The sequence below is a fragment of the Branchiostoma floridae genome, chromosome 14, assembly GCF_000003815.2.
Source record: "Branchiostoma floridae strain S238N-H82 chromosome 14, Bfl_VNyyK, whole genome shotgun sequence".
Taxonomy (NCBI): domain Eukaryota; kingdom Metazoa; phylum Chordata; class Leptocardii; order Amphioxiformes; family Branchiostomatidae; genus Branchiostoma; species Branchiostoma floridae.
This window is the reverse complement of record NC_049992.1, coordinates 2,005,915-2,032,489: the sequence shown is the minus strand read 5'-3', so window position 1 is coordinate 2,032,489 and position 26,575 is coordinate 2,005,915. Positions and strand designations below refer to the sequence as shown.

The 26,575-nt window shown below is 43.2% G+C and overlaps 3 protein-coding genes across 3 annotated transcripts; all 3 read right to left on the bottom strand.

Moving 5' to 3' along the window:
* Window positions 1-46: 46 nt before the first annotated feature.
* On the bottom strand, window positions 47-3,014 carry LOC118430455 (leucine-rich repeat protein lrrA-like). The gene has a single exon (XM_035841330.1). It carries the CDS (start codon window positions 2,708-2,710, stop codon window positions 140-142), a length of 2,571 nt encoding a protein of 856 aa, XP_035697223.1. The 5' UTR covers window positions 2,711-3,014; the 3' UTR covers window positions 47-139.
* Window positions 3,015-8,266: 5,252 nt separating this feature from the next.
* On the bottom strand, window positions 8,267-14,831 carry LOC118430858 (malignant fibrous histiocytoma-amplified sequence 1 homolog). Its single transcript, XM_035841892.1, has 7 exons — window positions 11,723-14,831; window positions 11,495-11,544; window positions 11,183-11,356; window positions 10,662-10,872; window positions 10,167-10,397; window positions 9,596-9,705; window positions 8,267-8,885 (listed from the first exon to the last, which is right to left on the bottom strand). Exons 1-7 carry the CDS (start codon window positions 14,829-14,831, stop codon window positions 8,760-8,762), a joined length of 4,011 nt encoding a protein of 1,336 aa, XP_035697785.1. The 3' UTR covers window positions 8,267-8,759.
* Window positions 14,832-24,583: 9,752 nt separating this feature from the next.
* LOC118430456 lies at window positions 24,584-26,438 on the bottom strand. The gene is made up of 3 exons (XM_035841331.1): window positions 25,370-26,438; window positions 25,061-25,137; window positions 24,584-24,709 (listed from the first exon to the last, which is right to left on the bottom strand). Exon 1 carries the CDS (start codon window positions 26,297-26,299, stop codon window positions 25,415-25,417), a length of 885 nt encoding a protein of 294 aa, XP_035697224.1. The 5' UTR covers window positions 26,300-26,438; the 3' UTR covers window positions 24,584-24,709; window positions 25,061-25,137; window positions 25,370-25,414.
* Window positions 26,439-26,575: the final 137 nt, after the last annotated feature.

Sequence of the window (26,575 nt, the reverse complement as noted above, 5' to 3'; positions counted from 1 at the left end):
TCTAGCTGTGTCAGTTTCCCCACTTCAGGTGGGAGTGTGTGCAGCTGGCAGTCGGACAGATTCAATTGTTTGACGTTAGTGAGCTGTCCTACTTCCGCGGGTAACGTCTGTAGTGGGTTAGAGCTCAGGCTCAGCCATTCTACCGTGTCAGTTTCCCCACTTCAGGTGGGAGTGTGTGCAGATCGCAGTGGGACAGATCTAAGTGTTTGACGTTAGTGAGCTGTCCAACTTCCGCTGGTAACGTCTGTAGTGGGTTACCACTCAGGTACAGCCATTCTAACTGTGTCAGTCTCCACACTTCAGGTGGGAGTGTGCGCAGCTGGCAGTGGGACAGATCTAAGTGTTCGACGTTAGTGAGCTGTCCAACTTCCGCGGGTAACGTCTGTAGTGGGTTACCGCTCAGGTTCAGCCATTCTAACTGTGTCAGTCTCCCCACTTCAGGTGGGAGTGTGCGCAGCTCGCAGTGGGATAGATGCAAGTGTTTGATGTTAGTGAGCTGTTCAACTTCCGCGGGTAACGTCTGTAGTGGGATATCGCTCAGGTCCAGCCATTCTAACTGTGTCAGTTTCCACACTTCAAATGGGAGTGTGCGCAGCTGGCAGTGGGACAGATCCAAGTGTTTGACGTTGGTGCAATGTCCAACTTCCGCGGGTAACGTCTGTAGTGGGTTAGAGCACAGGTCCAGCTTTTCTAACTGTGTCAGTCTCCCTACTTCAGGTGGGAGTATGTGCAGCTGGCAGTGGGACAGATTCAAGTGTCTGACGTTAGTGAGATGTCCAACTTCCGTGGGTAACGTCTGTAGTGGGTTAGAGCTCAGGTCCAGCCATTCTAACTGTGTCAGTCTCCCCACTTTAGATGGGAGTGTGCGCAGTAGGCATTGGGACAGATCCAAGTGTTTGACGTTAGTGAGCTGCCCAACTTCCGCAGGTAACGTCTGTAGTGGGTTAGAGCTCAGGCTCAGACATTCTAACTGTGTCAGTTTCCACACTTCAAGTGGGAGTGTGGGCAGCTGGCAGTCGGATAGATCTAAGTGCTTGATTTTAGTGAGTTGTCCAACTTTTGCGGGTAACGTCTGTAGTGGGTTAGAGCTCAGGCCCAGCCATTCCAACTGTGTCAGTCTCCCTACTTCAGGTGGGAATGTGTGCAGCTGGCAGTCGGACAGATTCAAGTGTTTGACATTTGTGAGCTGTCCAACTTCCGCGGGTAACGTCTCTAGTGTGTTGGATTTCAGGTCCAGCTTTTCTAACTGTGTCAGTTTCCCCACTTCCGGTGGGAGTGTGTGCAGCTGGCAGTGGGACAGATTTAGTTGTTTGATGTTAGTGAACTGCCCAACTTCCGCGGGTAACGTCTGTAGTGGGTTATCTGTCAGTTTCAGCCATTTTAACTGTGTTAGTCTCCACACTTCAAGTGGGAGTGTGCGCAGCTGGCACCAGGACAGATCCAAGAGTTTGACGCTAGTGAGATGTCCAAATTCCGCGGGTAACGTCTGTAGTGGGTTAGAGCTCAGGTCCAGCCATTCTAACTGTGTCAGTCTCCCCACTTCAGGTGGGAGTGTGTGCAGTTCACACCGGGACAGATCCAAGTGTTTGACATTTGTGAGCTGTCCAACTTCCGCGGGTAACGTCTGTAGTGGGTTAGAGCTCAGGTCCAGCCATTTTAACTGTGTCAGTCTCCACACTTCAGGTGGGAGCGTTTGCAGCTCGCAGATGGACAGATCCAAGTGTTCGACATTGGTGAGCTGCCCAACTTCCGCGGGTAACGTCTTTAGTGGGTTAGAGTTCAGTTCCAGCCATTCTAACTGTGTCAGTCTCCCCACTTCAGGTGGGAGCGTTTGCAGCTCGCAGATGGACAGATCCAAGTGTTCGACATTGGTGAGCTGCCCAACTTCCGCGGGTAACGTCTGTAGTGGGTTAGAGCTCAGGTCCAGCCATTCTAACTGTGTCAGTTTCCCCACTTCAGGTGGGAGTGTTTGCAGCTCGCAGCTGGACAGATCCAAGTGATCGACATTAGTGAGCTGGCCAACTTCCGCGGGTAACGTCTGTAGTGGGTTAAAGCTCAGGTCCAGCCATTCTAACTGTGTCAGTCTCCACACTTCAGGTGGGAGTGTTTGCAACTCGCAGTTGGACAGATGCAAATATTTTATGTTAGTGAGCTGTCCAACTTCCACGGGTAACGTCTGTATTGGGTTAGAGCTCAGGTTCAGAGCATGGACATGTGACAAGTTTAGCACTACTGGAGGTAGTGAGTCCAACCCACAGTTATCTAAGCGCAGGACCTTGAGATTGACGAGACCTGACATCTCATCCGGCAGGGTGATGTTCCTGTTGTTCCTGAGGATCAGTGTTTCCAACTGTGTAAGTTTCATCACGGCAGCGTGGACTGTTTCAAGATTACAGTCATTTAAACTCAACGCTTTCATGTTGGTCAATTTAACAAGCTTCTTAGATAGTTGGATGTTCTTGTTTTTGTCTAACTTTAAAGCCTGCAACTCATTTAATTCAAAAAGTTCATCGGGTAACTGCCTCAGGTTTTTGTTAGACAAGTCTAGTGTCAAAGGTACTGTCGATGTCCCCATTGTATCCCACCACGCCCGTTTCATGTCTTCTTTGAGGCTTGATGGTCTAGCCATGATGATATTTCCGATATTTCTAGAAGAAAATTTGGTCGACATGTCACGTGGCATTTGTATGATGTTAAATGTTGAAGACATTACTGATACAAGTTTTCCTTCTTCCAGAACAAAATTAAGCTCACCTTGAATAGCAACTAAGGCTATTAGATCTTGAACGTGAAAATCAGATCATTATCAGTCGTACAAATATCAAAGAACAGGAGCGGATGGCTAGCAGAAAGAGATTGTCGCCATGTTGCGGTGAACTTTTGTTTGTACATCTGGCACTCATATAACTGAGCGAACATCGACCTGGGCTGGCTGAATTAGCAGTTTTGTTCACGACTCCTCTTATCTGATGATAAACACTGCCTTTTAACAATTTGGGGGAGATATTCGATGCTGACTTACGTGAACCTGACGCGAAACAGCAAAGCCTAAATGCCCTCCACCCGTGCCAGCCACTAAACCTCAACCAAGTCTACGGGTACTCGCCGCCACACAACAACACGGCGGTCAGGGAGCGGCGCCCCTGCCCACTGAGGAGCCAAAAGCCACCAGCCACAAATCAGCCCCACAAACCTGCACCTAGAAAATGACCCCCTTCCCTAGTGCCTAGAGTCCTCAACATAATGAGGTTTGGCGCTTGAACGAAGAAGAAGAAGAAGAAGAAGAGCCTAGCGTCTAGCGTGTTTTTCATGCATCGTTACATTTGTTGTGTCTTGTCAACACGGGAATACGAATTTTTATTTGGCACAATTCCAGGGATAACCTTAATATTGTTCACCACCAATAAATCTTTTAAATATTGACGATCTTTATACAATCAGTACTAACATAAAAAGTTAAGTAAGTAACTCGGCACTGTCTCAAACTTAGTAATACGTAACCGGCTTGTCACACATGATTACTTTTATTATTGAAACTTCAAGTAGCTGATAAAGCATCGTCCTATTTGCACCAAACGGCGAAAACAACTGTTGGACTTCAAAACTCATATATCACAAGACTGCGGCCAGCGTCATCTTAAGCGGAGTTAACCAAAGCACCCCTCAAGTTTCCACTATAACACTCTGTTAAAATGAACCATTATCAATTGTGCACCATAAAATATTATTTTCGTTTGAACGTAATACCTACGATCCTTCATCAATGGTTAACATTAGTTGCAAGGATTCCACACATACGTAATACTAGTATATCTGCATCAACTTTGAACTTGATGTTGCACTTCATGTAGGCTCACACCACTGATAACTATATCAACGGGGAGCTAAACAAACTGAAGAATATTCCTGTGGATGTATAAAGATGGGGATTGCCGGCGACACTTAAACAGCTGGGGACTCTCCAGCGGAGAGAATTCCAGACCTGGTCTGACCGGTCACTGTGGAGACACGTTCTTCAATCTGTAGAAATGGTCGGTAACCATAGCAATTATCTGATACATTGATGCAGGTACTTGCCACCATGATTGATGTCATGAGAATGACGTCAAAGTATATACACATGACTGAGACAAAAAGGGCTCAAGTGTGCTGCACATATACGCATCACTGGAAAGTGATCAAAAAGCACAGCTTAGGAGAACTGATAATCAAAGACAACCTATAAAAAGTCCATAGATCCGAAGACTTAGATGCCAAGTAAATCAAACAACGACTTTTCATTGACAATGTAATTGCAGCTGTAGGTTACTGTTGCTACGGTGAGAAAAGCTGCTGCTTGCACTCCTGTCACTTAAACCTGATAAGGCATCAAGGTGGGCCGACTTGTTTGCACCAAACGGTAAAAATAACTTGTGGACTTCAAACCTCAAACATCACAAGACTGTCGGTAGTATGAACAGAGTTCACCCAATCAGCGCTTTTACGTCCACATTGTTATGTGCTGAGATACGAGTGGGAGCTGTTTTTTCATTGATCAATTTGAAATTATGTGTTTGTTGAGTGTAAAGTACACTCAGATAACTTTCATGCCTTCAAGATATGTTGTATGACGAGCCAAAGATTGCTCCCGACCACTGACATGATCTCGACCTTCCCTTCTATAGTATACATGAAATGGATAACCTTTGTGGCATTTAGAGCCATAACGGCTTATGCGTTTTTAGTCTTAAGTTAGACACTTGTTATATTATTTTGTAGCATTTCATGTTACCTGCAATTAGCCCACTGGGAAGAATTTGCAAGAAACTTATATTGACGTTTACACTGTCTGTTATGGTATGACCTGGCGTGAAGAAGGTCGTCCGGTTAGGAAGCGTTTTGCCCAGGTACCATCTGATAGCACCTCGATTAAAATTTTACTCAAGTATCTCATCATGATCACCTGGATGCCCAACCTTAATCCACGCATCTGATGGTATTCCTGAATAATATAAATGAACACCAAAGCTTGTTATTTGCTAGCTCGTCTGTCAACAATTTGGTAAACTGTCTTACTGATATCTAACACCAGAAAGAGTAGATTCGCTTTAGAAAATTGAATTTGTTAACACAGAAAGTCAGAATACCTAATTAAGCAAAAGACTTTAGTGGAGACTTTATGTTCCACTTGAAGTGATTTTGGCTCACAACTCAATAATGCACACACGGTCTGACCAATCGGTATAGAGAAATTATCGATTACCTCATAGGCAACTAAAAGCTTCTATAACAACTGTCTACTTCATTGACGTAATGATGTTGACATTAAAATAAATACACACGGCTGAAAGAAAGGCATCGATACAGCCAACTCAAGTGTTTTGCACCACTGGAACGTGGAACTCAAAGGCTGTAGCTACCAACACGATAATCATAATACTAAATCTAGATGCAAAGTCTACCAAACAGATATAACATAACTTTGGAACAAATAAGCAGACTACCGACACAGATGGTGCAAAATAGTAACAATTTAGATACCAAGCTGACCAAATAACGACGTTTCCTTGACTTGTTCAAATAACTCCTGCATTAGTGTATGGACCTTCCAGCATCTCTCTGTTTGTCCTAAGACAATGCTATGACACATTGCTACATTGTACAATACCTTACTAGAAATATAAACCGGTCACGTAAAGATGTTTTATGTGCGATATGATATCACTGCTTACCTTCGATGTGATACAGTCAGAAGGATGTGAGAACTTGAGCTGAGCTTAACAAAGTCTGCAGTGTCTCGGCACAATGTCGAGTAAACGTCGGTAAAAGTCCACTCAAGGAAGCAATACACGGGTAGTAGTTAGTCCTGTCGGAAAAGTCCCGTTATTCTCTTCCCGTTTCCACGGAAGAAACAGTCCTGGTCACCCCGTCCAACAGAGGAATCCTGTCTGTTCATGAATCCGCTGGAATTTCGCGTCAGATAACACGAGAACTCGTGGGTCCACGAGAAAGCACACGTCCCTGTAATACCAGCCGGCCCGGGGCCGGAGCCCCGCCGAACTGTCCACAGCGGCAGGACTCAGCTATATCACCTGCCTGTCACATGAGGCTGTTGCCATGGTGAGGAAAACTGTTGTTATAATACCTGTCAATCAACATGCTGATAAAGCGTCCAGGTGGGCCGACTTGTTTGCACCAAACGGTAAAAATAACTTGTGGACTTCAAACCTCAAACATCACGAGACTGTCGGTAGTCTGAACATAGTTCAAGGCAAATGCTATAAAATTTCATTTTGTGAGGATTTTCCAGATGAAATGTTCTCTTCTTGTGGCTTCCCCTAATTGAGGTTTTAACCCTCTGTATTTTCAAGTCTAATTACAAAATATGCACATATTTTATGACTTATCTTCTGTTGTTCTCCAGTCTACCCACATTCTATGGTTAGTTACAGTCCACTAAGACAGATGACTATGGTTTGTTAATAATCGTTGTAGCTTTGCCCATGTATCTGTAAGACTCTCAATTACAACGCCTTGAATCAGCATTTATGGTTCATTTTTTTGTCAGGTACAAATTTTAATCAAACCCTGTGACGTGACAGGTGATATCTATGGCATGACCAAATAAGGCAGTAGGTTCGTGCGGAGTCAGCTGTCATGTCAATGTCCGACGGGGCATGTCTGACGTCATAGTCAACACTAATACGTGCATCTGATTAGAGAGAGTTCTGGCTCTTGGGGAAAGTTCTAGAAATTGCTTCCGTTGATATTTTGACAGTGAAACGTGAGAAGAGACCGAGTAGTTTGCCCCGCCTTGATAGTTTTCAGCATGTTTGCCATTGAAGTTCTGAATTTTTTATAGCCAACTATCTTGTATACATTGATTAAAAGAGACACTGGTCTGACAGGCCTTCTGGTCCACGATGAAGGAGAATGGGTACTGGAAAAACTTTATTGGCATATCACTGGAGTGATCCGGACGAAAGAAGAAGATACTGTGTACGATAAAAGTTACAACCACCTTGCAAAATTAATGCTTGCGGCAAAACATTGCTAGTAGCTGCAAATACTAACGCAAACGCCAGGTGTCCCCACTTAAAGGTTACGCAGACTTGATTGCATGCACATCAGTTGCCTTTAAACTATTGGACTATGCCATCTAGGGGTGGTGGTGTTAGTTTTCCAAACTACATAGTGAGCCAATACTAGGTACTTAGAACGTTTCTGCTTAGACGTTTGTTTTACATGCAACATTCCATGGTCTGAGAATTGTGACAGTAGAAACAATGACATGACAAGTGTTATAAAACTAAGCATAGCTCTGATTGATCTTTAAGGTGAGAAAATGGCCTAAATTATCTCTAGTAGTAATCCACCGGCTGCTGCAGCGGTCTGGACACTCTGCAGCTGCAATCAGTCTTTTTTTATTGATATACATATCAGACAAGACACAGTGGTAAATGCACTCTAGCAAAGCTAATATTAACATTACCACTAGGGCAGTTGAAAATAAAATAAACAAAGGACAAAACAATGTGAGATCAAATAAAATAGTAGTACAGCAGTGGGGTGACGGATCCAACAAATAAATATATATACATACAAGATTTAAAGAAAATGATCTATCAATTTGAAAAAGATTAGTCTGGAATATGTATGACTGTGTTTCCTTTGATAAAGAGGGTGAACCCCTGAGTAAAAGTTGAGTTAGGGCTGGGTCAGACAAAGTTTTCAAATCAAGGGTTGAGCCTACAAGGTCTTGAAGATTGCAGAGAAGGGATTTTCTAAGTTGGTTGTAGTTAGGGCAGTACGGCAACGCTTTCACATCGGGAGCCACAGCTACAAGAAGGACTATCGACTAAATTACGTGTGGATAAGCTAAAGTTCAAACTACAGGTCCCGATGCGGAGGCGTGTGAGTAAAACGCAGGCGTAACTGGGGCCGTGACTAAAATGTGTGTTAGGGGAAGGGCGAACTAATTTCACTAAGTAATTTATGAATGTTGAAGGATTAAATGACCAGTGATATGTAACATACGGAATCAGTCTTTCTACAACTCTCTCCGCTTTGTCTTGTTCATCGCGAGCTTCCTTAGCTCCCGTCAATTTTCCCTACCGGAAATTTAGTGTAGCCATCAAAAACCACATCAACAGCCCTAGTCTGCTCAACTTGGCTGATAAGGAATCAACATGTACTTGGTCTGAACAAGGACGTTATGGTCTGAAGTGGACTCGTGTATTGACTAACCATAAAGAAGCAGCCAGAAGTAAACAAACGCCACACAAAATAAGTCTGTACTATACACATTGATTTATTCACGAACAAAGCGTCTTCCTGAAGCAAAAGTTAAAGGTTCAACATATTCCTGCGATCTGAACATTTTTCTATCGTTAGTAGTAGTAGGCGTCCGTCCATCTTTGCAGATGATGGTAGTGCTCTGTATGATAGTTAATTGGAATATAACGTCACACATCAACGCATTTGCTGTTCTTGTGCATAGAAGTAGCAACATGCTACAAACGATGCAATAGGTCACTCCCAAAGGGAGCTTGAAATGCAGGACACTACTGAAGGTCCATCTCTTTCCGACATACATATTTACGTTTGTCAGTAAGGCTAAACTACCGAAATGGACTTTTCTGATACAAATATATTTCGATTGGAGGAATTTTATTACAGATTGGTCTAGTCTCAATATGCCTTTATTTATAGCATCATTCACGTGTTCAAAATTGTGACTCTGGTCTTTTTGTTACATTATGAAAATGGAAAACTTGGCGCTAAGGATTCTGGTTAACTGCAGCCTGAGGGAAGAAGTAGAGCTTCTTGCGTAGGGTGTGCGTCACTTCCGGTTGCTGCTTGTACTCTTGGTGCTGGGTTTTGAAGTCTGCCACTTTAGCGTTTACCTGTGGGATAGAGGGATAGCATCACTAATAGTTTTCGGAACTTGTCATTTGATAATAGGGATGATTTGGAACAGAGGTCAAATCAGTTCATTGGCTCATGACCTCTGAACTCCAGCCCAGTAAGGTGGCAGTCACTTCGACAGCCTCTGGACAAGGCAGCACGTGTTTTCACCTCCCACCCACTGGGTTTTGTGTAAGTGTTTTACTCTGTAATTAAAGTTACCAAGCATCACTATTATTGGTTTTATAAGTGTTCCACACTGTTATTAAAGTTACCAAGCATCACTATATTAGGTTTTTGAAGTAGTCAGTTGAATTATATATTCATAATTGTGCTCTGACAGGGCCGATATAGCATCTTGTGTAGGATGCAAGCAGTTAAAGTTAGAATGACGGGCACCGTTTGGATGGAAAGTTAACATTGATAAAAGAGATGAAAAGTAAGCAGTAAGAATGAACCGCATGCAACGAAAGGTGTTTTTCACAATTGTAATTGAGTGTCATTCTCACGATGACGTTTCAACATTGAGGTAATCTCCCAGCAGGTTAAGCGTGTTCCATGTCACATGTCGTTCACCCGCTCCAAGCGATGAGGTGGAAAATTTCTCAAACAAAGCAAGGTCATTACGTTGCCTTCCGTAGATAGAGTTTATGTTTAACCACACCAATTGTTACCATACTAGTATTTATAGACCCAAGGTTCGGCTCACCCTCGTTAGCATTTCCAGTAGTGTCTCCGTCTCGGCGTGTTCCGTGATGACGTCAGCAAGAACCTGGACCAACCACGTGCCTGTGTCGGAGTTTCTCCAGGACACGTGACCTGTCAGAACACGTCAGATAAAAGAAATATTATAATAAACCATAAGCTAGTGGTATTGTTCCATCATACCGTATGATCGTACGAACGTTCCTAGCTTGCTACAGATATTGCTTTGTTTATAGTAGTATAAAACAGCCACGTCAGTTGTTCTGCTCTCGACAGAAAATATGAAATACGTTTATCAGTTACGTTCGCAGTAACCACTGGAGATTGAAATATAATACATTATAAATTCACTACAAAACTACCATATTTGGCGTCCACGTATCATACTAGTAAACAGACAAGGCCTAGGTTTATGGAAAAAATTCTCTTATAATGTCCTCAGATGTTTGAGAACATTCATTGGCAGAATTTCCGTGGATAAACCCTGGTCGCGCGTGTGCGAGTGCGTACCTACCAATTTGAGAGGACAGAGAATTGGAAACCCCCTGCATACAAATGCCATATTCAGTACTTACCATGTACTGTAGCGTACATGACCAGCCGGTCGCTCGTCGTTGGTAAGGTTTTCTCTCCGGCATCAGGACTCTCCAAACATGCTGCAGATGTGACTGGTGCGGTTGGTAGAGGAGGCGGTGACTTAGTTGCCTGATCAGTTGCTCCATCTGATGCTTCTCTCCAGCCTTGTGAGGTGCTGCTTTCTTCATCGATGTTAGCGTCTGTGTGTTCCAGTCCTTTGTCTGTGTCAACTGAGAAGAATGCATCTGATTCAGCGTTAACATGAAACTCATATTATCCTCTTGCCCCAAGAATCCCTAAGTAGTGAAGATGATTTAGAAAGCATGACGTCAAGTTCTATACTACAGACAAGTGTTACGTTCACCGTTAATTATGTAAATAACTATGAGAAGCGATTTCTATCTTTTGTTCAGTAGTTTTAATCTTGTGCCCATTAACTTCATTCGAGTCTATCTTTGGCTTTTGGTCAGGATTTTTCAAAAAGGCTTTCTCACCTCCTCTGCAGGCCTGGATGAAGAAAAGTTTCGGCTTCCCCACAAGACTCTTGCAGGCCTGGAAACTAGAAACGATGCTGTCCACAGACACGTGCTGTCCGTCTGTGCCCAGCACTCCTGTCTCCCCGCCATGGGACAACAGGAACAGCACGAAACAGTCGTAGCTGCCGTGATCTCTCCTGGAGACTTCGTTTGCTACAGCTTCAATTTCCTACGGGTTCAACACGAGATAGTATTCAACACAGTATGGCGTTGTCATTGTTGGTGACTGGAGTCTACTGACTGAGCTAGGAGAAGCGCAGCGGCGTACCGCGCTTAGCACAGCTTTTGCGCAAAAGAAGACACACATTGATAGCATGCTTTATTCAACATGCCTTTAATTCAGTGACCATTGTGCATGATACTAATAGAATGCATAATTTGGTACGACAGAAGGATTAAACAACAAATAGCTATGATAATGAAACTTGCACCTAATTGGCATAAAACATTTAATTACAAATAAGTCTAACATTGCCCACCTGTGCTGTAAGGTCCTCTCTGATCTCCAGCTGCAGCTTTAGTTTCTCACAAATATTCCTGAGGTTGTCCAGGTCCTTCTCCCCTCCTGGTCTGTTCCTACTCGGGTCTGTAAAGTTGATGTTGCTGATGATCAGGGCGAGACTGCGCGGGTCAGAGGTCATCTTGTAGAAGTCCTGATCAAACAAAAACAAAGCGTCATCAACAATGAACCTGGACATTAAAGTAAGATTGAGAGTAGCTTCCGTAAAACAAACAATCAAAAACTACGAGATATATGTTAAAAGTAAATCACGTTTGCTGTAGCTCCTTACATTTTGCTGAGATGGCCTCATTTGGGTCAGGGATGTTCTACTCGTGACAGCTGTGAAAAGAGGACACAATGAGAGTCAGTCCCTGGAGTCCTTGTTAAGATTTGTAGGACATTTAACTAAACTACAGGTTATGCACCAGCGCTGAAGTGTTAGCGTTTAATTGTTAGGAATATGGTTACTTTAAAAGTTTTAAAAAAACTTCCTATCAATAACAACATCTCAACATACCAGACAACATGCTTGGTCTGTAAACAAGGTCTGCTGAAGTAGATGCCGTCCTCTTCACCCTGGGACATCTGACGTCACGGCCGTCATCTGCAGTCCGGTCCCTCAGGTCGTACTGGTGCGGGTTGTCCAGTCTTGCCTTGATGCAGTGCGCACAGGTGACGTGGAGGGAGTACAGCACACCTGGCCACTCCTGCATCAGCTGGACCAGCACCTCCAGCAGTGGGTGGACCACGCCCCACATCTCACCTGCCTGGGCGAGGCTGCCTCTGGTTGCCATGGTGATGTAAGTGTCGTCTGCAGTAGGTTTGGAACACACCAGTACGGGATAGTCCTGTCTGTAGGCCATGACGCCGTCTTTCCAGTCTGTCCTGTCCTGGACAAGTGGATGGATCCCAACACTGAACCTCTGAAACAGTCCTCGGGGACAGAACCCTCTGATGTCACACATCAGCTGCAGCTGTTCCTGCTCCTCTGGTACGTCTTCTGGCCAGACATACTTTAATTCAACTGGCATGTGGTTCTGCAAGTACCAAGGGATTCTGTACCAGCAATTGTGCTTGGAAGGGTCCGTTTCGTCTTGCATCTCAAAACACAGGCCGAAGTTTTGCATCAGTGCTGTAACAATGTCAGGGTTAATTTCAGGTGGCAACAGACGCGTCATCACTTCCTTCCGGATCAGTCCGCGGTCATAAAGGACCGATTGAAACTGTTTTAGCTGAGAGGAAGTGAAGTCAGCGAATTTGGATGTTTTGAAAAGTTCCTTGGTATCGTGATGAAACAGGTCTTTGAAGATTTCAACCAAGGCAGGAGGATCATGGAAGACAAGCCCCTTGAGTTCCGGTATGTCCGTGTACCTGAGGATGGTTCCCACCTGCTGCAGGTACGACAGGACCGACTCCAGTCTGTCTGATGAGAGTCCTGCGAGCTGCCCGATGCGTGCACAGTCAGCTGTTGTCAACCAGGACTGCTGGATGTTTTCCAGTGGTGAACTCTCACCAGAAGAACCCGTTTCATTTTTAGCCGCTTTTTCTGGCGCTCTTTTCGAACCTTCAATACGAAGCGACTGTTCGAAATCTACCCAGGTCTTTGGCAATATTGTTCTCAGTGTCGGAAACAATGTTGTGTTTCTTGCTGTTTCCAAAATAAAGTATTTCAGTTTGATGTGAGATGAGCTTGAAAACATTGAACTAAGTCGAAACTTAGGTTTCACAGACACACAGTGCACGTCGCCATCGATATGCAGTCTTTGCGACAAAAGGCGATTAGCATGTGTAAGTTGCTGGGTAATATCTTCCACAGACTTCGAGGAATCTCCTTTGTGCATCTTCTGCAGACTTTCAAGTGTGTTGATACGTTGCTTTAGATTTCTTTCCCACAATGCCATTTGTTGTTTGATCCTTTCCTGAATATTTGATGTCTTTGTTTTCACGTCATCAGGTCTACAACGATCCTCCTTACTCCCAACCAATGAAACCACTGCCCCCGGCACGCGGGCATTCAGTGTGTCTAACCAAAGCCCCACGGCTTCTGTGTATCGGTGTTCGGTGCAGCTGTATGTCTCAAGGTTCACTAATAACAGGTAAAAAGCATCTGGAGTCAAAAAGAACTGATGAGTGAGATGGTACACGTCATGGCCGCCAAAGTCGTACACTTCAAACGTGACGTTGTCATCAGGTGCCCAATGAGTTATCTCTACACAATGTGTTCGGTCTTCGTATCGTGTCAGGGTAGACTTGCCACTGCGCAGGGTTTGCACCAGGCTTGTTTTTCCCGCCATTTTCTCTCCCAAGACAACGACTTTCAAACGGGTGTTTGCGTTTTCCTCTGACCGTTCAAGTTCGTCAAAGTATCGTCTGATAGCAGTGACCCCCTGACTGCACACTTCAGGTGGTGGTTTAATAAGTGGATTTTCGCTGACGTCTAGATTAGCTTTGTTAGGGAGCTGTCCAACTTCCGCGGGTAATGCCTGCAGTGGGTTAGAGCGCAGGTTCAGCCATTCTAGCTGTGTCAGTCTCCCCACTTCAGGTGGGAGTGTGCGCAGCTGGCAGTGGGACAGACCCAAGTGTTTTACGTTAGTGAGCTGTCCAACTTCCGCGGGTAACGTCTGTAGTGGGTTAGAGCTCAGGTCCAGCCATTCTAACTGTGTCAGTCTCCACACTTCAGGTGGGAGTGTGTGCAGCTCGCAGAGGGACAGATTCAACTGTTTGACGTTATTGAGCTGTCCAACTTCCGTGGGTAACGTCTGTAGTGGATTATAGCACAGGTACAGCCATTCTAACTTTGTCAGTCTCCCCACTTCAGGTGGGAGTGTGTTCAGCTGGCAGCAGGACAGATCCAAGTGTTTGACGTTAGTGAGCTGTCCAACTTCCGCGGGTAACGTCTGTAGTGGGTTAGAGCTCAGGTTCAGCCATTCTAACTGTTTCAGTCTGCACATTACCATAGGAACGGTGGCCATGTCTGTTCCCCATAGTTTCAGCACCCGGATGTTGGCGAGTCCGGACAGCTCTTTCGGCAGGTGGATCCCCCTGTTCCAGCTGAGGTCCAGTTCCTCCAGCTGGGAGAGTTTCAGTACTGCCGGGGGAACGGTGCCCAGTTCACACTGACGTAGTGATAACACTATGATATTGTTAAGTTTGTACAACTCATCTGGTAGAGATATCTTCTTATTGTTACTTAGATTTAGCTTCTGTAGGTTTAGTAGTTTCAGCACTACTGGATATAGTGTATCCAGTTTGCAGTTATCTAAGTGCAGGACAGTGAGGTTAACGAGGCTGGACATCTCATCCGGCAGGGTAATGTTCTCGTTGGTACTGAAGCTCAGTGTTTGTAACTGCGGAAGTTTCATCACGGCAGCCGGAACTGTCTTAAGATTACAATCATCTAAAAGCAGCAATTTCAGATTGGTCAATCTGGTAAGCTTCTCAGATAGTTGGATGTTCTTGTTTTTGTCTAACTTCAAAGCCTGCAACTCATTTAAGTCAAAAAGTTCATCGGGTAACTGACCCAGGTGTTTGTCAGTCAGGTCTAGTGTCAAGAGAGTTGTCCATTTCCTCATTACATTCCACTTCATGGGTTTCATACCTTCTCTGAGGCTTAGTGGTGTAGCCATGATGGTATGTCCGATATTTCTGAAAAGAAAGGCCCACCCAAGTGTTACATGGCATTTTTGATGATGATGATGTTAAATGATATTGTAGACATTACTGATACTTTGTATTGATAATAAGTTTTCCGTATTCCATAACAAAATCAAGCCCGCCTTGAATAGCAACTTAAGTTCGCTCTTAACCTCAACATGAAAATCAGATCATTATCAGTCGTACAAGTCACTGACAATAGGAGCAAACGGACTCAGCTTGATAACCGGCCTGCTGCAAGAGGTTGTTGCTATAGCGAGGGGGGCTGTTGCTTGCACACCTGTCACTCAAATAACTGAGCAAACATCGATTTGGGCTGGCGGAATTAGCAGTACAGGTACTATTCACGATTCCGCCATATCATTTATGGTGTTCACGTCCAATGAATCTTTTAAATGTTGACAGTCATGAAATACTAGTAAGCACTAACATGAGGGTAAAGAACGCGACACTGTCTCAAACTTACGTAACCCGCTTGTCACACAAGATTATCACCATGGAAACTCAAGTAATTGATAAAAAAATTACTTGTTTGCACTTAACGGTGAAAAGACCTGGTGGACTTTATACCTTTTAATCACGGGCAACATCACATTGAGCTGAGTTTTAAAAAACAAGGTTCCACTATTCTTTTAAAATGAACATTTGTAAACATAAAATAGTATCTTCGTTTGAACGTAATACCGATGAGCCTTCACCAATGGTTAACATTAGCTTATATAATGCAACTTACGTAATAACTTTGAATCATGTTTGAACTCAGTGTCACTTCATGTAGGCTCTCACCACAGATAACTGTATCAATTTACAATATCAATAACTGTATCAAAATAAACAAATTGAAGAATATTTCTACGTATATAAGGATTGAGATTGCCAGTAACTCTCAAACAGCTAGGAACTCTCCAGCGGCTAATATTCCATACATGGACTGACCGGTCATTGGGAGACACGTTCTTTGCCTCCGTCTGTAGAAATGGTAAGTAACCATAGCAACTATCTGATACGTAATAGTTAACCTATGGGAGTGGCCGAGTTTCTGTGTATATCACCAGGCCTGCCCACCGAGTGGTTTCTAGTGGGCCTGGTGATATACACAGAAAACGAGGCTAATCCCATAGGTTAACTAACTTTATATAGCCCATGGCATTCTTCCCCGAAGCTTTTCTAGTTCATCAGCTCTACAAAATGTTACTTTATTTTGTCCTGAAAGTCCACAATCTTTCTTATTGATGGAAAAGCTGTGACAGACAGTGTCAGGCAACAACAACACAAGGTCGTTAATCTTGTCAAGACCTTCCCAAGCAAGGTGCCTGGAGAGACAGAAAGTCTGTTCATATTCCTCTGGGCAATTAGAAGTCAAGCATAGGATTGGTCAGTTATCACATGACATAATTCTGGTCCCAGAAAAAGGTCTCAAAGGTAAGCGAGGATTGGTTAGAACAGGTCACATGCGTATATCAACCACACTTTTCAGGCTGATATCAACACAGTTTTCTGGATATCACCCCACTTTTTTCCTCATTTGCATGAAATAGCAGCACACTTTTTTTCATAGCACCATGCTATGTGGAAATAGCAACAGAAAATGGGGGCTTCTCATTGGCTGAGGGGAAGTAGCCATGGGCTAAAGTGAGTTTGTGAGAATGACGACAAAACATATACATATGGCTGAGGGGGAAAAGGGCATCGATACCACCGGCTCAAGTGTGCTGCACATAAAGGCGTCACTGGGAAGTGACCAATGGGCCGAACTATTGTTGACACTAATATTATAATTGGTGATCAAAGTCAACTTATACAAAGACCATAGATCCTAATATTTAGATGCAAAGTAAATGAAACAACGACTTTTTGTTGACAAGGTAATTAATTGCTGCATTAATTTATGAAATCTCTATTTTTTCTCTTTGTACGTCCCAAAAGAATGTTATAACACATTTCTACTCAGAGGATCATTTATGGAATGTACACTTGACACATACAATCGGTTGTATCAATGTGCAATATTCTACTGTTGCTATGGTGAGAAAAGTTACTGCTTGCACACCTGTCAATCAAATCTGATAAGGCATCAAGGTAGGCGGACTTGTTTGCACCAAACGGTAAGAATGACTTGTGGACTTCAAACCTCAAACATCACATGACTGTCGGTAGTCTGCACAGAGTTCACGCAATCAGCCATTTTACATCCACATTGTTATGTGCTGAGATACGTTTTGAGGAATGTTTTATTTTCATTAGTAACTTTGAAATTGTGTGTTTGTTAAGTGTAATACAGTCAGATAGCTTTCATTACTTAGAGATCATTACGTTCTCACGTAGTATGTTGGTGACGAGCCACAGATTGGTCCCCACCACTGAAAAAGCACGAACTTCTACATGTATTCAACGGAAAACATTTGCAGAATTTAGAGCCATAATGGCGCATGGCCGTCTCTTCTCATTGGTTTTTACACTAAGTCTGTTATGACATGACCCTAGCATGAGAAACCCACGAGGCTCGTACGATTAGAAAGCGGTTTGCCCAGGTACCATCTGATCTGATACCATTTCAAATTAAAGTTTTACTCAAATATCTCATCACCTGGATGTCTAACCGTAATCCACACATCATGACTATCTATCCACTGCCTTTAAGAGTCATTGCACGAGAAAACCAGGCAAAACCAGGCAGAGACCGGAAGATGGGGGTCGGCCAAATCGACTCAAACTTTTTATGTGTGGTAGGTATGTGGAACTATGAACAGCCATATAGTTAAAACCCTCCAGCTATTTTTCGTTATGGCGTTCTGGGACCCCCCTCAAAGACCCTCTAAAATCCAACAATTTATGGCTGAAAATTACTGAACTTTCGATTGCTATCCTGATACATCTGATGAAAGTACGAACATAAGTGTTACATTTCCATATAGCATGGGTCCTAAAGTGTTACAGACCAAAACTTGAAGATGATGCATTAAAGTTAAGAGGGTGTGCTAGGGGGTTACCTGAACCATTGAAAGCAGAATCTTTATCACTGTAAATTTCAGCAATTTTTAAGGCGCAATAACATCTATGCGCAGTGGGTCTGGTGAATGGTTTTAATGTTGCTAGAGAGAGGAACATATGCTTATTCAAAAACAATCATAATCTATTTGGGCCATACATAACGCGAGCCATGAGAGGAGGGTCTTTATGGGGATTTTTCGGGTTTTGGGCTATAGTAAATCGGGTGTTTATATTACTTTATGGGGGTAAGTAATGGCAAATGTTTGTGTAGTTGCTTGTGAACCATGCATAATTGTCAAAATATCATTGATTGATAGGCAATACCAATTTGGGCTCCATATGGGGTATTTAGGGATACTAAAAAAGGAATTATGCTGACTTAATACATTTTTACTGTTGCTTTCTAATGTTATCAAACCGGTACCTGTTCCTAAATTTCTTCGTACATACCAGCTATGTCGTGCACAATGAGAAGGCTCTACATGGGGGTTACCAGGACTCCACAAGTGTGATACAATTTAAAAGAAAGGACACATGAATGCAGATCTACTTCATACATATTGAGAATCATAGAACAAGACCACAACAAAGGTCAAGATTAACGTCTTTGGGGATGGATACACGTATATTGTACTTTTTTCATCAGTTAAGGTATTCCATACTGGTGCAGTAAAGGTACTGCTATAGACAAACAGCATTACATCAATGGTTTGTTAGTATGCCAGACTATTCATTCACCACTATAAGATCATGCTGATTTGGGGAACTGATGCGAGTATACGACTAAAGAAATGGACGAAAGAAGTTACCTTTATCTAATGTCAATATTAAGGCTATCTTAACAATGACTGCGCGTACATTGTACTTTTTTTATCAATTACGGTATACCATAGGGCACAGTTTAGGTTACAAAGTGCTGTACACCAATGGCTATTCGTCCATTACCATAAGGACAAACCAAAAACATAATCTTTCACAAAACTTTTACATATAGAACCCATTTAGAATGGAACACTATCGTACGATCTGCAAAATAAAACAGCTCACAAAAAATCAAGCAAACTGTCGAAACGTAAATTTACAAAAAATACAGTTGGTTCACTTTTGTTAATGTGGTGATGGCACCTTTGTAAAATTTCGCTACGAAAGAATAAAAGTAACAAATTACAAAAATCACAGCCAAGCAGATTACAATATTGTGCAAGCCGTTCAGCAGCACAGAAATAACATGAAAGCACAGAATCAGTGGCCACTGACATGGAGTCAATAAACTAGAGGGGATATCAGAGAAGAGGAAGGCGAGTGGCAGGCACTGTGAACATACGACAGTGTATATACTAGCGTTGACTGCATCCATCTTGTCATGTATGATGATGTAAACTTGAGTGAACTGGCAATATCCAACGGCCTTGAATCATTAAAGCTAAAAGTAACTAAAACTTGTATCAGACCATTTTCATCTGCCCATTATAGGCTCCATGACACCTTCTTTCATACAGGCATCGGAGACTATCCTAGGCACATGCACATGTGCAAATTGATTTTTCAGAGTTTTGCTAAGTAAGTTTAGCTATTAGTAAGTAATTTACCAAAACTTAAAAAAAGGCTTTCAAGAGATTTTGTGCCCAATTGCAATATGTCCAGTTTTAGGCCCGACCACAATCTGTTAGCAATTACAGCTAAATGTTTAATCAGATTTTTTAAATCTAATGTACTTCTATGTAAAGGATTTGTTTTTGGCTCGTGGTGTGCACATCAATTATCAGCTTTTATCATTGTCAGAAAAAATGTTTAGATTTGAACCATACTGTAATTCATACAAAGCAGCTACAAAACGAACAAATATATGCCGTAGATTGCAAAACAATCTGCAAACGTACATGTATACTAATTTCGTAGAATGCCAACGTCAATTCCAAGGCCAAACGAGAAAGAACCGAAATCAAGAATCTGTTGTTTGGTATTCTAGTATTATACTCTGTGTGTTTTGTCATTTGTTCACCTTCCTGACTACACCACCTCACCTGATTTGATAATGGAGGCAAATTTTTCGGCCATTCTAACAAACCATTGATGTAATACTTTTTGTCTATAGCAGTACCTATACTGCACCCGTATTGATGAAAAAAGTACAATGTACACGTATCCATCCCAAAATTTGGACCGTTAATCTTGACCTTTGTTGTGGTCTTGTTCTATGATTCTCAATATGTATGAAGTAGATCTGCATTCATGTGCCCATTTTATTAAATGGTATCACACTTGTGGAGTCCTGGTAACCCCCATGTAGAGCCTTCTCATTGTGCACGACATAGCTGGTATGTACGAAGAAATTTAGGAACAGGTACCGGTTTGATAACATTAGAAAGCAACAGTAAAAATGTATTAAGTCAGCATAATTCCTTTTTTAGTATCCCTAAATACCCCATATGGAGCCCAAATTGATATTGCCTATCAATCAATGATATTTTGACAATTATGCATGGTTCACAAGCAACTACACAAACATTTGCCATTACTTACCCCCATAAAGTGATATAAACACCCGATTTACTATAGCCCAAAACCCGAAAAATCCCCATAAAGACCCTCCTCTCATGGCTCGCGTTATGTATGGCCCAAATAGATTATGATTGTTTTTGAATAAGTATATGTTCCTCTCTCTAGCAACATTAAAACCATTCACCAGACCCACTGCGCATAGATGTTATTGCGCCTTAAAAATTGCTGAAATTTACAGTGATAAAGATTCTGCTTTCAATGGTTCAGGTAACCCCCTAGCACACCCTCTTAACTTTAATGCATCATCTTCAAGTTTTGGTCTGTAACACTTTAGGACCCATGCTATATGGAAATGCAAAACTTATGTTCGTACCTTCATCAGATGTATCAGGATAGCAATCGAAAGTTCAGTAATTTTCAGCCATAAATTGTTGGATTTTAGAGGTTCTCTGAGGGGGGTCCCAGAACGCCATAACGAAAAATAGCTGGAGGGTTTTCACTATATGGCTGTTCATAGTTCCACATACCTACCACACATAAAAAGTTTGAGTCGATTTGGCCGACCCCCATCTTCCGGCCTCAGCCTGGTTCTCTCGTGCAATGACTCTTAAGTTACAACCGCAAAAAAAGGCGATGGGACTAAACTTTATACTTTAACCTGCCTGCCCTTTATGTGCCACACAACTAGAGAAGTTTACTTAATTGCTCCATCACGGGAACTACTGCAGGTCCTTCAATTGATTGATTTGATTTATTTTACACAATTTTTAAAAAGGCAACATAACAAAAATTGAAGGATGAAAGAACGTGCAGGGGGAGAAACAAACCTCGTGGCTTACATGCTCTTTAACCAAAAGTAATAAATCATAATACAATTTAACAATTCATAAGCTTGCATATTGATAACGATGAGTATAAAGATTGGATAGATGTGAAAATTATACATTAAACAATAATATAACCCAGAGTATTGTACCATTTAACAAAATAGCATGAAATTATAATAGTTCAGTAATTGATAACTAAGCATATATCGGTAAAAAAAAGAACTATAAAAGCATAAGAAATGTAACAACTAAAAAAGCAAGCAAAATGTAGAAAAGCAAAACAATGAACAGGAGACTAATTCAATGTTTGATTGTCTAAAAGTGACCTTTCTAACAGGTTCTTAAACGACTTTCTTGATTCAATAACGAACAGATGCCCACATGATCCGACAAATCAGTGTAGAGATATAGCTAATTAAACCTTGGGCAAGAATAAGTGCCACATTGCATCTATCTGATACACTGACGTCATGGGAATGACGTCAAAACAAACGTACGGCTGAGCCATGGAAGAAAGTCACCGATACCGCCAGACCAAGCATGCATCTAAACGGCGTCACTGGGAACTGACCAAACAGTTCGGCTAGTCTTGGACATGAAAACCTGTTATCAAATACGACCGACACAAAGATTAATGTGGAGTCTAACGGTTGGGGTCGAGTGGGGTAAACAGTGACTTGTTCACAAAGTAGCTGCTACATCTCTCTATACGTGCTAGGATTGTGTGACATATTGCTACTTTAACAAATCAGAATACTAGAAATATAAGCTGGACATGTAAACAGGACTGTATTTTTATATACCTGCTTGAAACAAAAGATACAAAAACCGGAAATTCTTCTGTAGCAAAAGCAGTAGGGGGCCAATGATAGCACTTAATCTTTGTTTAATCTAACATCCACGCACTAGCCAAATACCATAAAGATCGCTACACCCAATGACTCATGCTCCTGGTATGCCGTTTACTCCACTCACTCATGATCATTCGCTCACTCAATCACTTTGCCGAACGCAAACGCCATGATTTAAAGTCAAAGGCACTAAACGGTATGTGCAATATCGACCGTCCCATTCGAGATCTATCTTGTGTACAGTGGGGAACATGGTGGGTAGTTTTCAATGGCAAACGTCGTTACTCTATAGTTCTCGTGCTATTTTTTCTTAAATGCAGCAAAGCATTGTACATATAAGTTAATAAAAACACCGCTAAACCTTGCCATATAGTGTTTTAGGAGGCACAAACGTCAGTCTATAAAAAGGTATTACTGAGGAAAAGTTTTGAACTCACGTTTAGTCAGCAGGTAGAAAAACAACGAAAGTTAGAGATGGCCTTGCACAAGTCTTGCTTGATTTTGCCGTTTAGTTCTTATTCCTTCCGCAAGAAGACGCCACAAGCTTTAAATGTTGTCAGCTCCTTGTCCTCCTATTGTTCATTGTCGTTGAAAATTCGGAAAAAGAGTGGCGAGCCTGTCCGGCCCGGGGCCTAAGCCCTACAAGGCCCTGCAGGAACTGTGGGCCCCTCCGTCGGTGCGTTACTCCCCCTTACGCAAATGTGTACCTGGTGTTGATCCGGTTGTCATGGAGATTCTACCTGTTGCGTGCAAATGTATAAATCAACTTGCCACTGCATTCAGGAAAATCAGTGTAGCCTGTCGGGTCTATTTGGCTGCATACAGCCACGTACGGGGGGTCGGTTAGCAAAGCGTTTGAACCAGACACGCGTGTTAAGAAGCGCTTGGTCTGTTTTGTGACCGTATACGTAAAGCCTAGAATTTGATTAAGTCCCAATGCAATTATCTACAGGTGAAACGTGTTTTGTATACGTGAGGCCAAATCCTCCTCATTAGCGGCAAAAAGCATCCACGGCTCATGGTGGCAAATACATGTGGGCACATCGGCGCACTGTGACAGACTGTGTGTGTGTGTGTTTTGGGAACACATGTTTAGCCGAGTGGCTCCATGGGCGCCACTCAACTGTAAGGACAATTTGTGTAAAGTGTCTTTCCGAAGGGCACAATGTCGGTGGCATGGCGAGTATCGAGTCCAGGACCTCTTGATTCCGAGCCCAACATAATGTATGCCACACCATCGCCACTAAACAGAACAGTTGGATTTTATGACAGACAACTTTTATGATAATTTTGGTGTCACCTTTTACACGAAACGATGTTTCTACTGTGAATAACTCAAAACAATGGCCGCGACCCGGGTCCAGAGCCATGAATAGCCTGAGTGTAGGCCCCGCAACTTACCCTACCATGCCGCAGGTGTAACGGTGCGTGGCTGTGTCTGGGTTGTCATTGAACGGCTACCTGTTGCGTGCAAACATGTCAATCATCGTGCTAATGACATGCAGATGTTACCTCAGTAGCAGTGTCAGGTCTGTTTGTTTTCCCAGCAAGAAAGTATGTGTGCCCCTGAAAGCTATTGATACTAAGCAGAGTCTTGACATGTTTTGCCTCACTAGTCAATTATAAACACACCACGCTTTACGGCGTGGAATGTTATCGCATGAATACCCTGTGGTTGTCCCCAAAACACTACGTCATAGGAACCAAAGTAAGAGTCTGAAACCTAGGTAGAATTGGGAAGTGTGACTGCCCAACGACGAGCCCCTGGAGCCACGCTTATCATTCAATACGCGTCTATTACATGATGACAATACACGTCTACTACGTGAATACTTAACTGAACTAAGAGCCTAATATGATCGCCTTTCTGGGTCTATTAGCTATTGACATAGCCGTTAGGAGTCCGCATTAAAACTCGCACACGAAAGCTGTCTTATAACTCAAATGTAGTTTAGGGAAACACCTGTTAGCAGTTCGTGTAGCTCACTATTAGGTTTACCACTTCATCATTGCACTACATTCACGGAGTAGCTCGTCCTTGGTGCTACTCACATTCACACATAGGCAGACAGACCTGTCCTTGGTGCTGACTCACATTCACACATAGGCAGACAGACCTGTCCTTGGTGCTGACTCACATTCACACATAGGCAGACAGACCTGTCCTTGGTGCTGACTCACATTCACACATAGGCAGACAGACCTGTCCTTGGTGCTGACTCACATTCACACATAGGCAGACAGACCTGTCCTTGGTGCCGACTCACATTCACACATAGGTTGACAGACCTATCCTTGGTGCTGACTCACATTCACACATAGGCAGACAGACCTGTCCTTGGTGCTGACTCACATTCACGCTATTCTACATGGTGATAGGAAGGATTAAGACGTAAATAAACGCTGCTCATAACTGGAATCGAGGTTTATTGATTGATTTATCTACAGGGGTAGATTTCCTTTATCTCAAAAATGAGACATTTTACATTTTTCCCGCAGCTCTACTCTTTACTGTTGGGAAACGGTGTAATAAATTACAACAACATGCTGTAATAATTCACGCAAACTACTCCCATAGGAAGTTTTATATATCTGTCAAACGGAGTCTCAGTAGATCCTTCCTAATTCTGCTTGTACTCCGGTTGAATATCACTTGAAGTATCTCACTTCAGTGATGACCTGGAAAGACAATGGGGGTGTATATTGTAAGTGATCACTGAAAGAGCGTCCAAATACAAAGGCAGTGGCATTTGAATAAGTTACCAGCAGCTTTAACATTAGGCAAAACATAAAGTCTCATATAAGATGGAAAAGCCAGGGTTGATATATTCTATTATATATTATGATAAAGTTCTAATCGTAAGGCCAAAATATTTAAGGGTTTCATTGTAAAGATGACCTTAAAGAAAGTCAGCCGTTTAAACAGTCAACGGTAGGTACGGCTGCAGTTTTCTTCGGGGCGTCTGTCCATTTACAGAAAGTAACACATTCAAGAATAACATTTTCATAGCAGTTTCATATATTACTCACATCATGAGTTCTTGCCAGGCTTAAGGGTCCCCGTGAGCTCTTACTGCATCCGGTCGGCCCATTTGTCTCAGTCAGGTCTGTAAACAAAAAGCAATGAAGCTCTAAACAACTATTTAAGGTACAATACCATTGTGGTTGTGGATGGCTTTGCTTGAACTTTCAGAACAGGCTGTAGACATGGGCAACTGCAAGTTCTGAATTAATGTTGTGAGGTGGTCAGCAAAAAGGGATTAGAACTAGTTGAAGAAGCTAATTTTTACAAAATATAATTCTTCCATGAGATGGCATTAAGTAATCAAAACAGCTTACCAGAACGATTGCTGCATCGCCGCTCCCACTGTTGCCCCCTAACCTCTACAGATCTGCAGCTCCAGCCGGGATGCCGCAGGCCTGCAGGAAGGTGCGGTGGGATTCCTCCCAGTACCTGGACTCCACCAGCTCCCGCTTCAACCGGGCGGCTTTCGCGAACTCCGAGTCGCTGTGGTTGAGGATGTCCACGATTCTGTCTGCCCACCTCTTCGCGTCTCCGGCTCGATCGAAGTCATTCACGCTGGTCTCCACGATGACGTGCCTGTGCTCTGCGCTGAGCTTCTTCTGTTTGATCAGGTCGAGGATCATCCCTGCCAGGCCGGTCTTGTCGGAGATGAGGACGGGGATGCCCGCCGCGATGGCCTCCAGGCCGACCAGTCCGAACGGCTCAGAGCGGGACGGCATCAGGACCAGGTGGGCTGTCATCATGTCGTCCCTGATGTCCTCCTGGGTTCCGTACGGCAGGAGGGTGGGATTCAGATCGGGGCTGTTCAAGTTGTCCTCCAGGATTTTCAGGCTCGTCTCCCAATCATCCTCGCTGATGCCACGCACGGCCCAACGGACATTCTTGATTATCCTCACCACTTTCCTCATGGACTGTGCTATGAGGTCATGACCTTTCAGCTTCTCCACCTTCCTCACCCTGCCGATGGACAGGACGACCTTCTCTGAGTCTTTGTCTACAGGATTCACATCGATGGCAAGGAACATGTGGGATGGCTTCGGGAGAAAGATGTGGTGACTCTGTGGTTTCTTTTCTCCTCTGTACTTGGTCTTGTAGTGGTCGAAGATTCGCCTGCCCACCGAGAAAGTTACCTTTGCATTGTTGGAGTTATGAAGAATATTCTTCTCTTTCTTCCTTGCTTTCATGGCCTTCTGACCTCCCTTGAAGAACTCTGTATCCTCGGGTATGACGTGGTTGAACGTCATGAGGTCTGCCTGTGGATAGCGCTGTTCCCAGATGTTTCGTGCCGCCGTATCTGTGATGTCAGCGTGGCCGATGATGCAGGTGACGTCCTGTGGGAGGTTTGGGTAGTGGACACTGTGGTACTTGGTAAGCCAGTCTAGCGTTGGCACCGAATCTTCGTCTAGTTGAACTGGTTGTATCAGTTTGACGCCATCTCTGTCTGCTTCCTCCTGGTCTTGTTTCGGCACTCGTAGGGCTGTGGCGTACACGACTGCCTTGGCCTTGGCCAGGATTTGGCC

Excerpts from the sequence above, each read along its gene's own strand:
- LOC118430455 (XM_035841330.1), bottom strand. The coding sequence starts at position 2,710 with ATGTCTTCAACATTTAACATCATACAAATGCCACGTGACATGTCGACC.
- LOC118430858 (XM_035841892.1), bottom strand. The coding sequence starts at position 14,831 with ATGGCTACACCACTAAGCCTCAGAGAAGGTATGAAACCCATGAAGTGG. Across the intron at positions 11,357-11,494 it reads TGAGGCCATCTCAGCAAAAT|GACTTCTACAAGATGACCTC; the intron begins GTAAGGAGCTAC and ends TTGTTTGATCAG. Across the intron at positions 9,706-10,166 it reads CATGTACGCTACAGTACATG|GTCACGTGTCCTGGAGAAAC; the intron begins GTAAGTACTGAA and ends GTGTTCTGACAG.
- LOC118430456 (XM_035841331.1), bottom strand. The coding sequence starts at position 26,299 with ATGACGTTCAACCACGTCATACCCGAGGATACAGAGTTCTTCAAGGGA.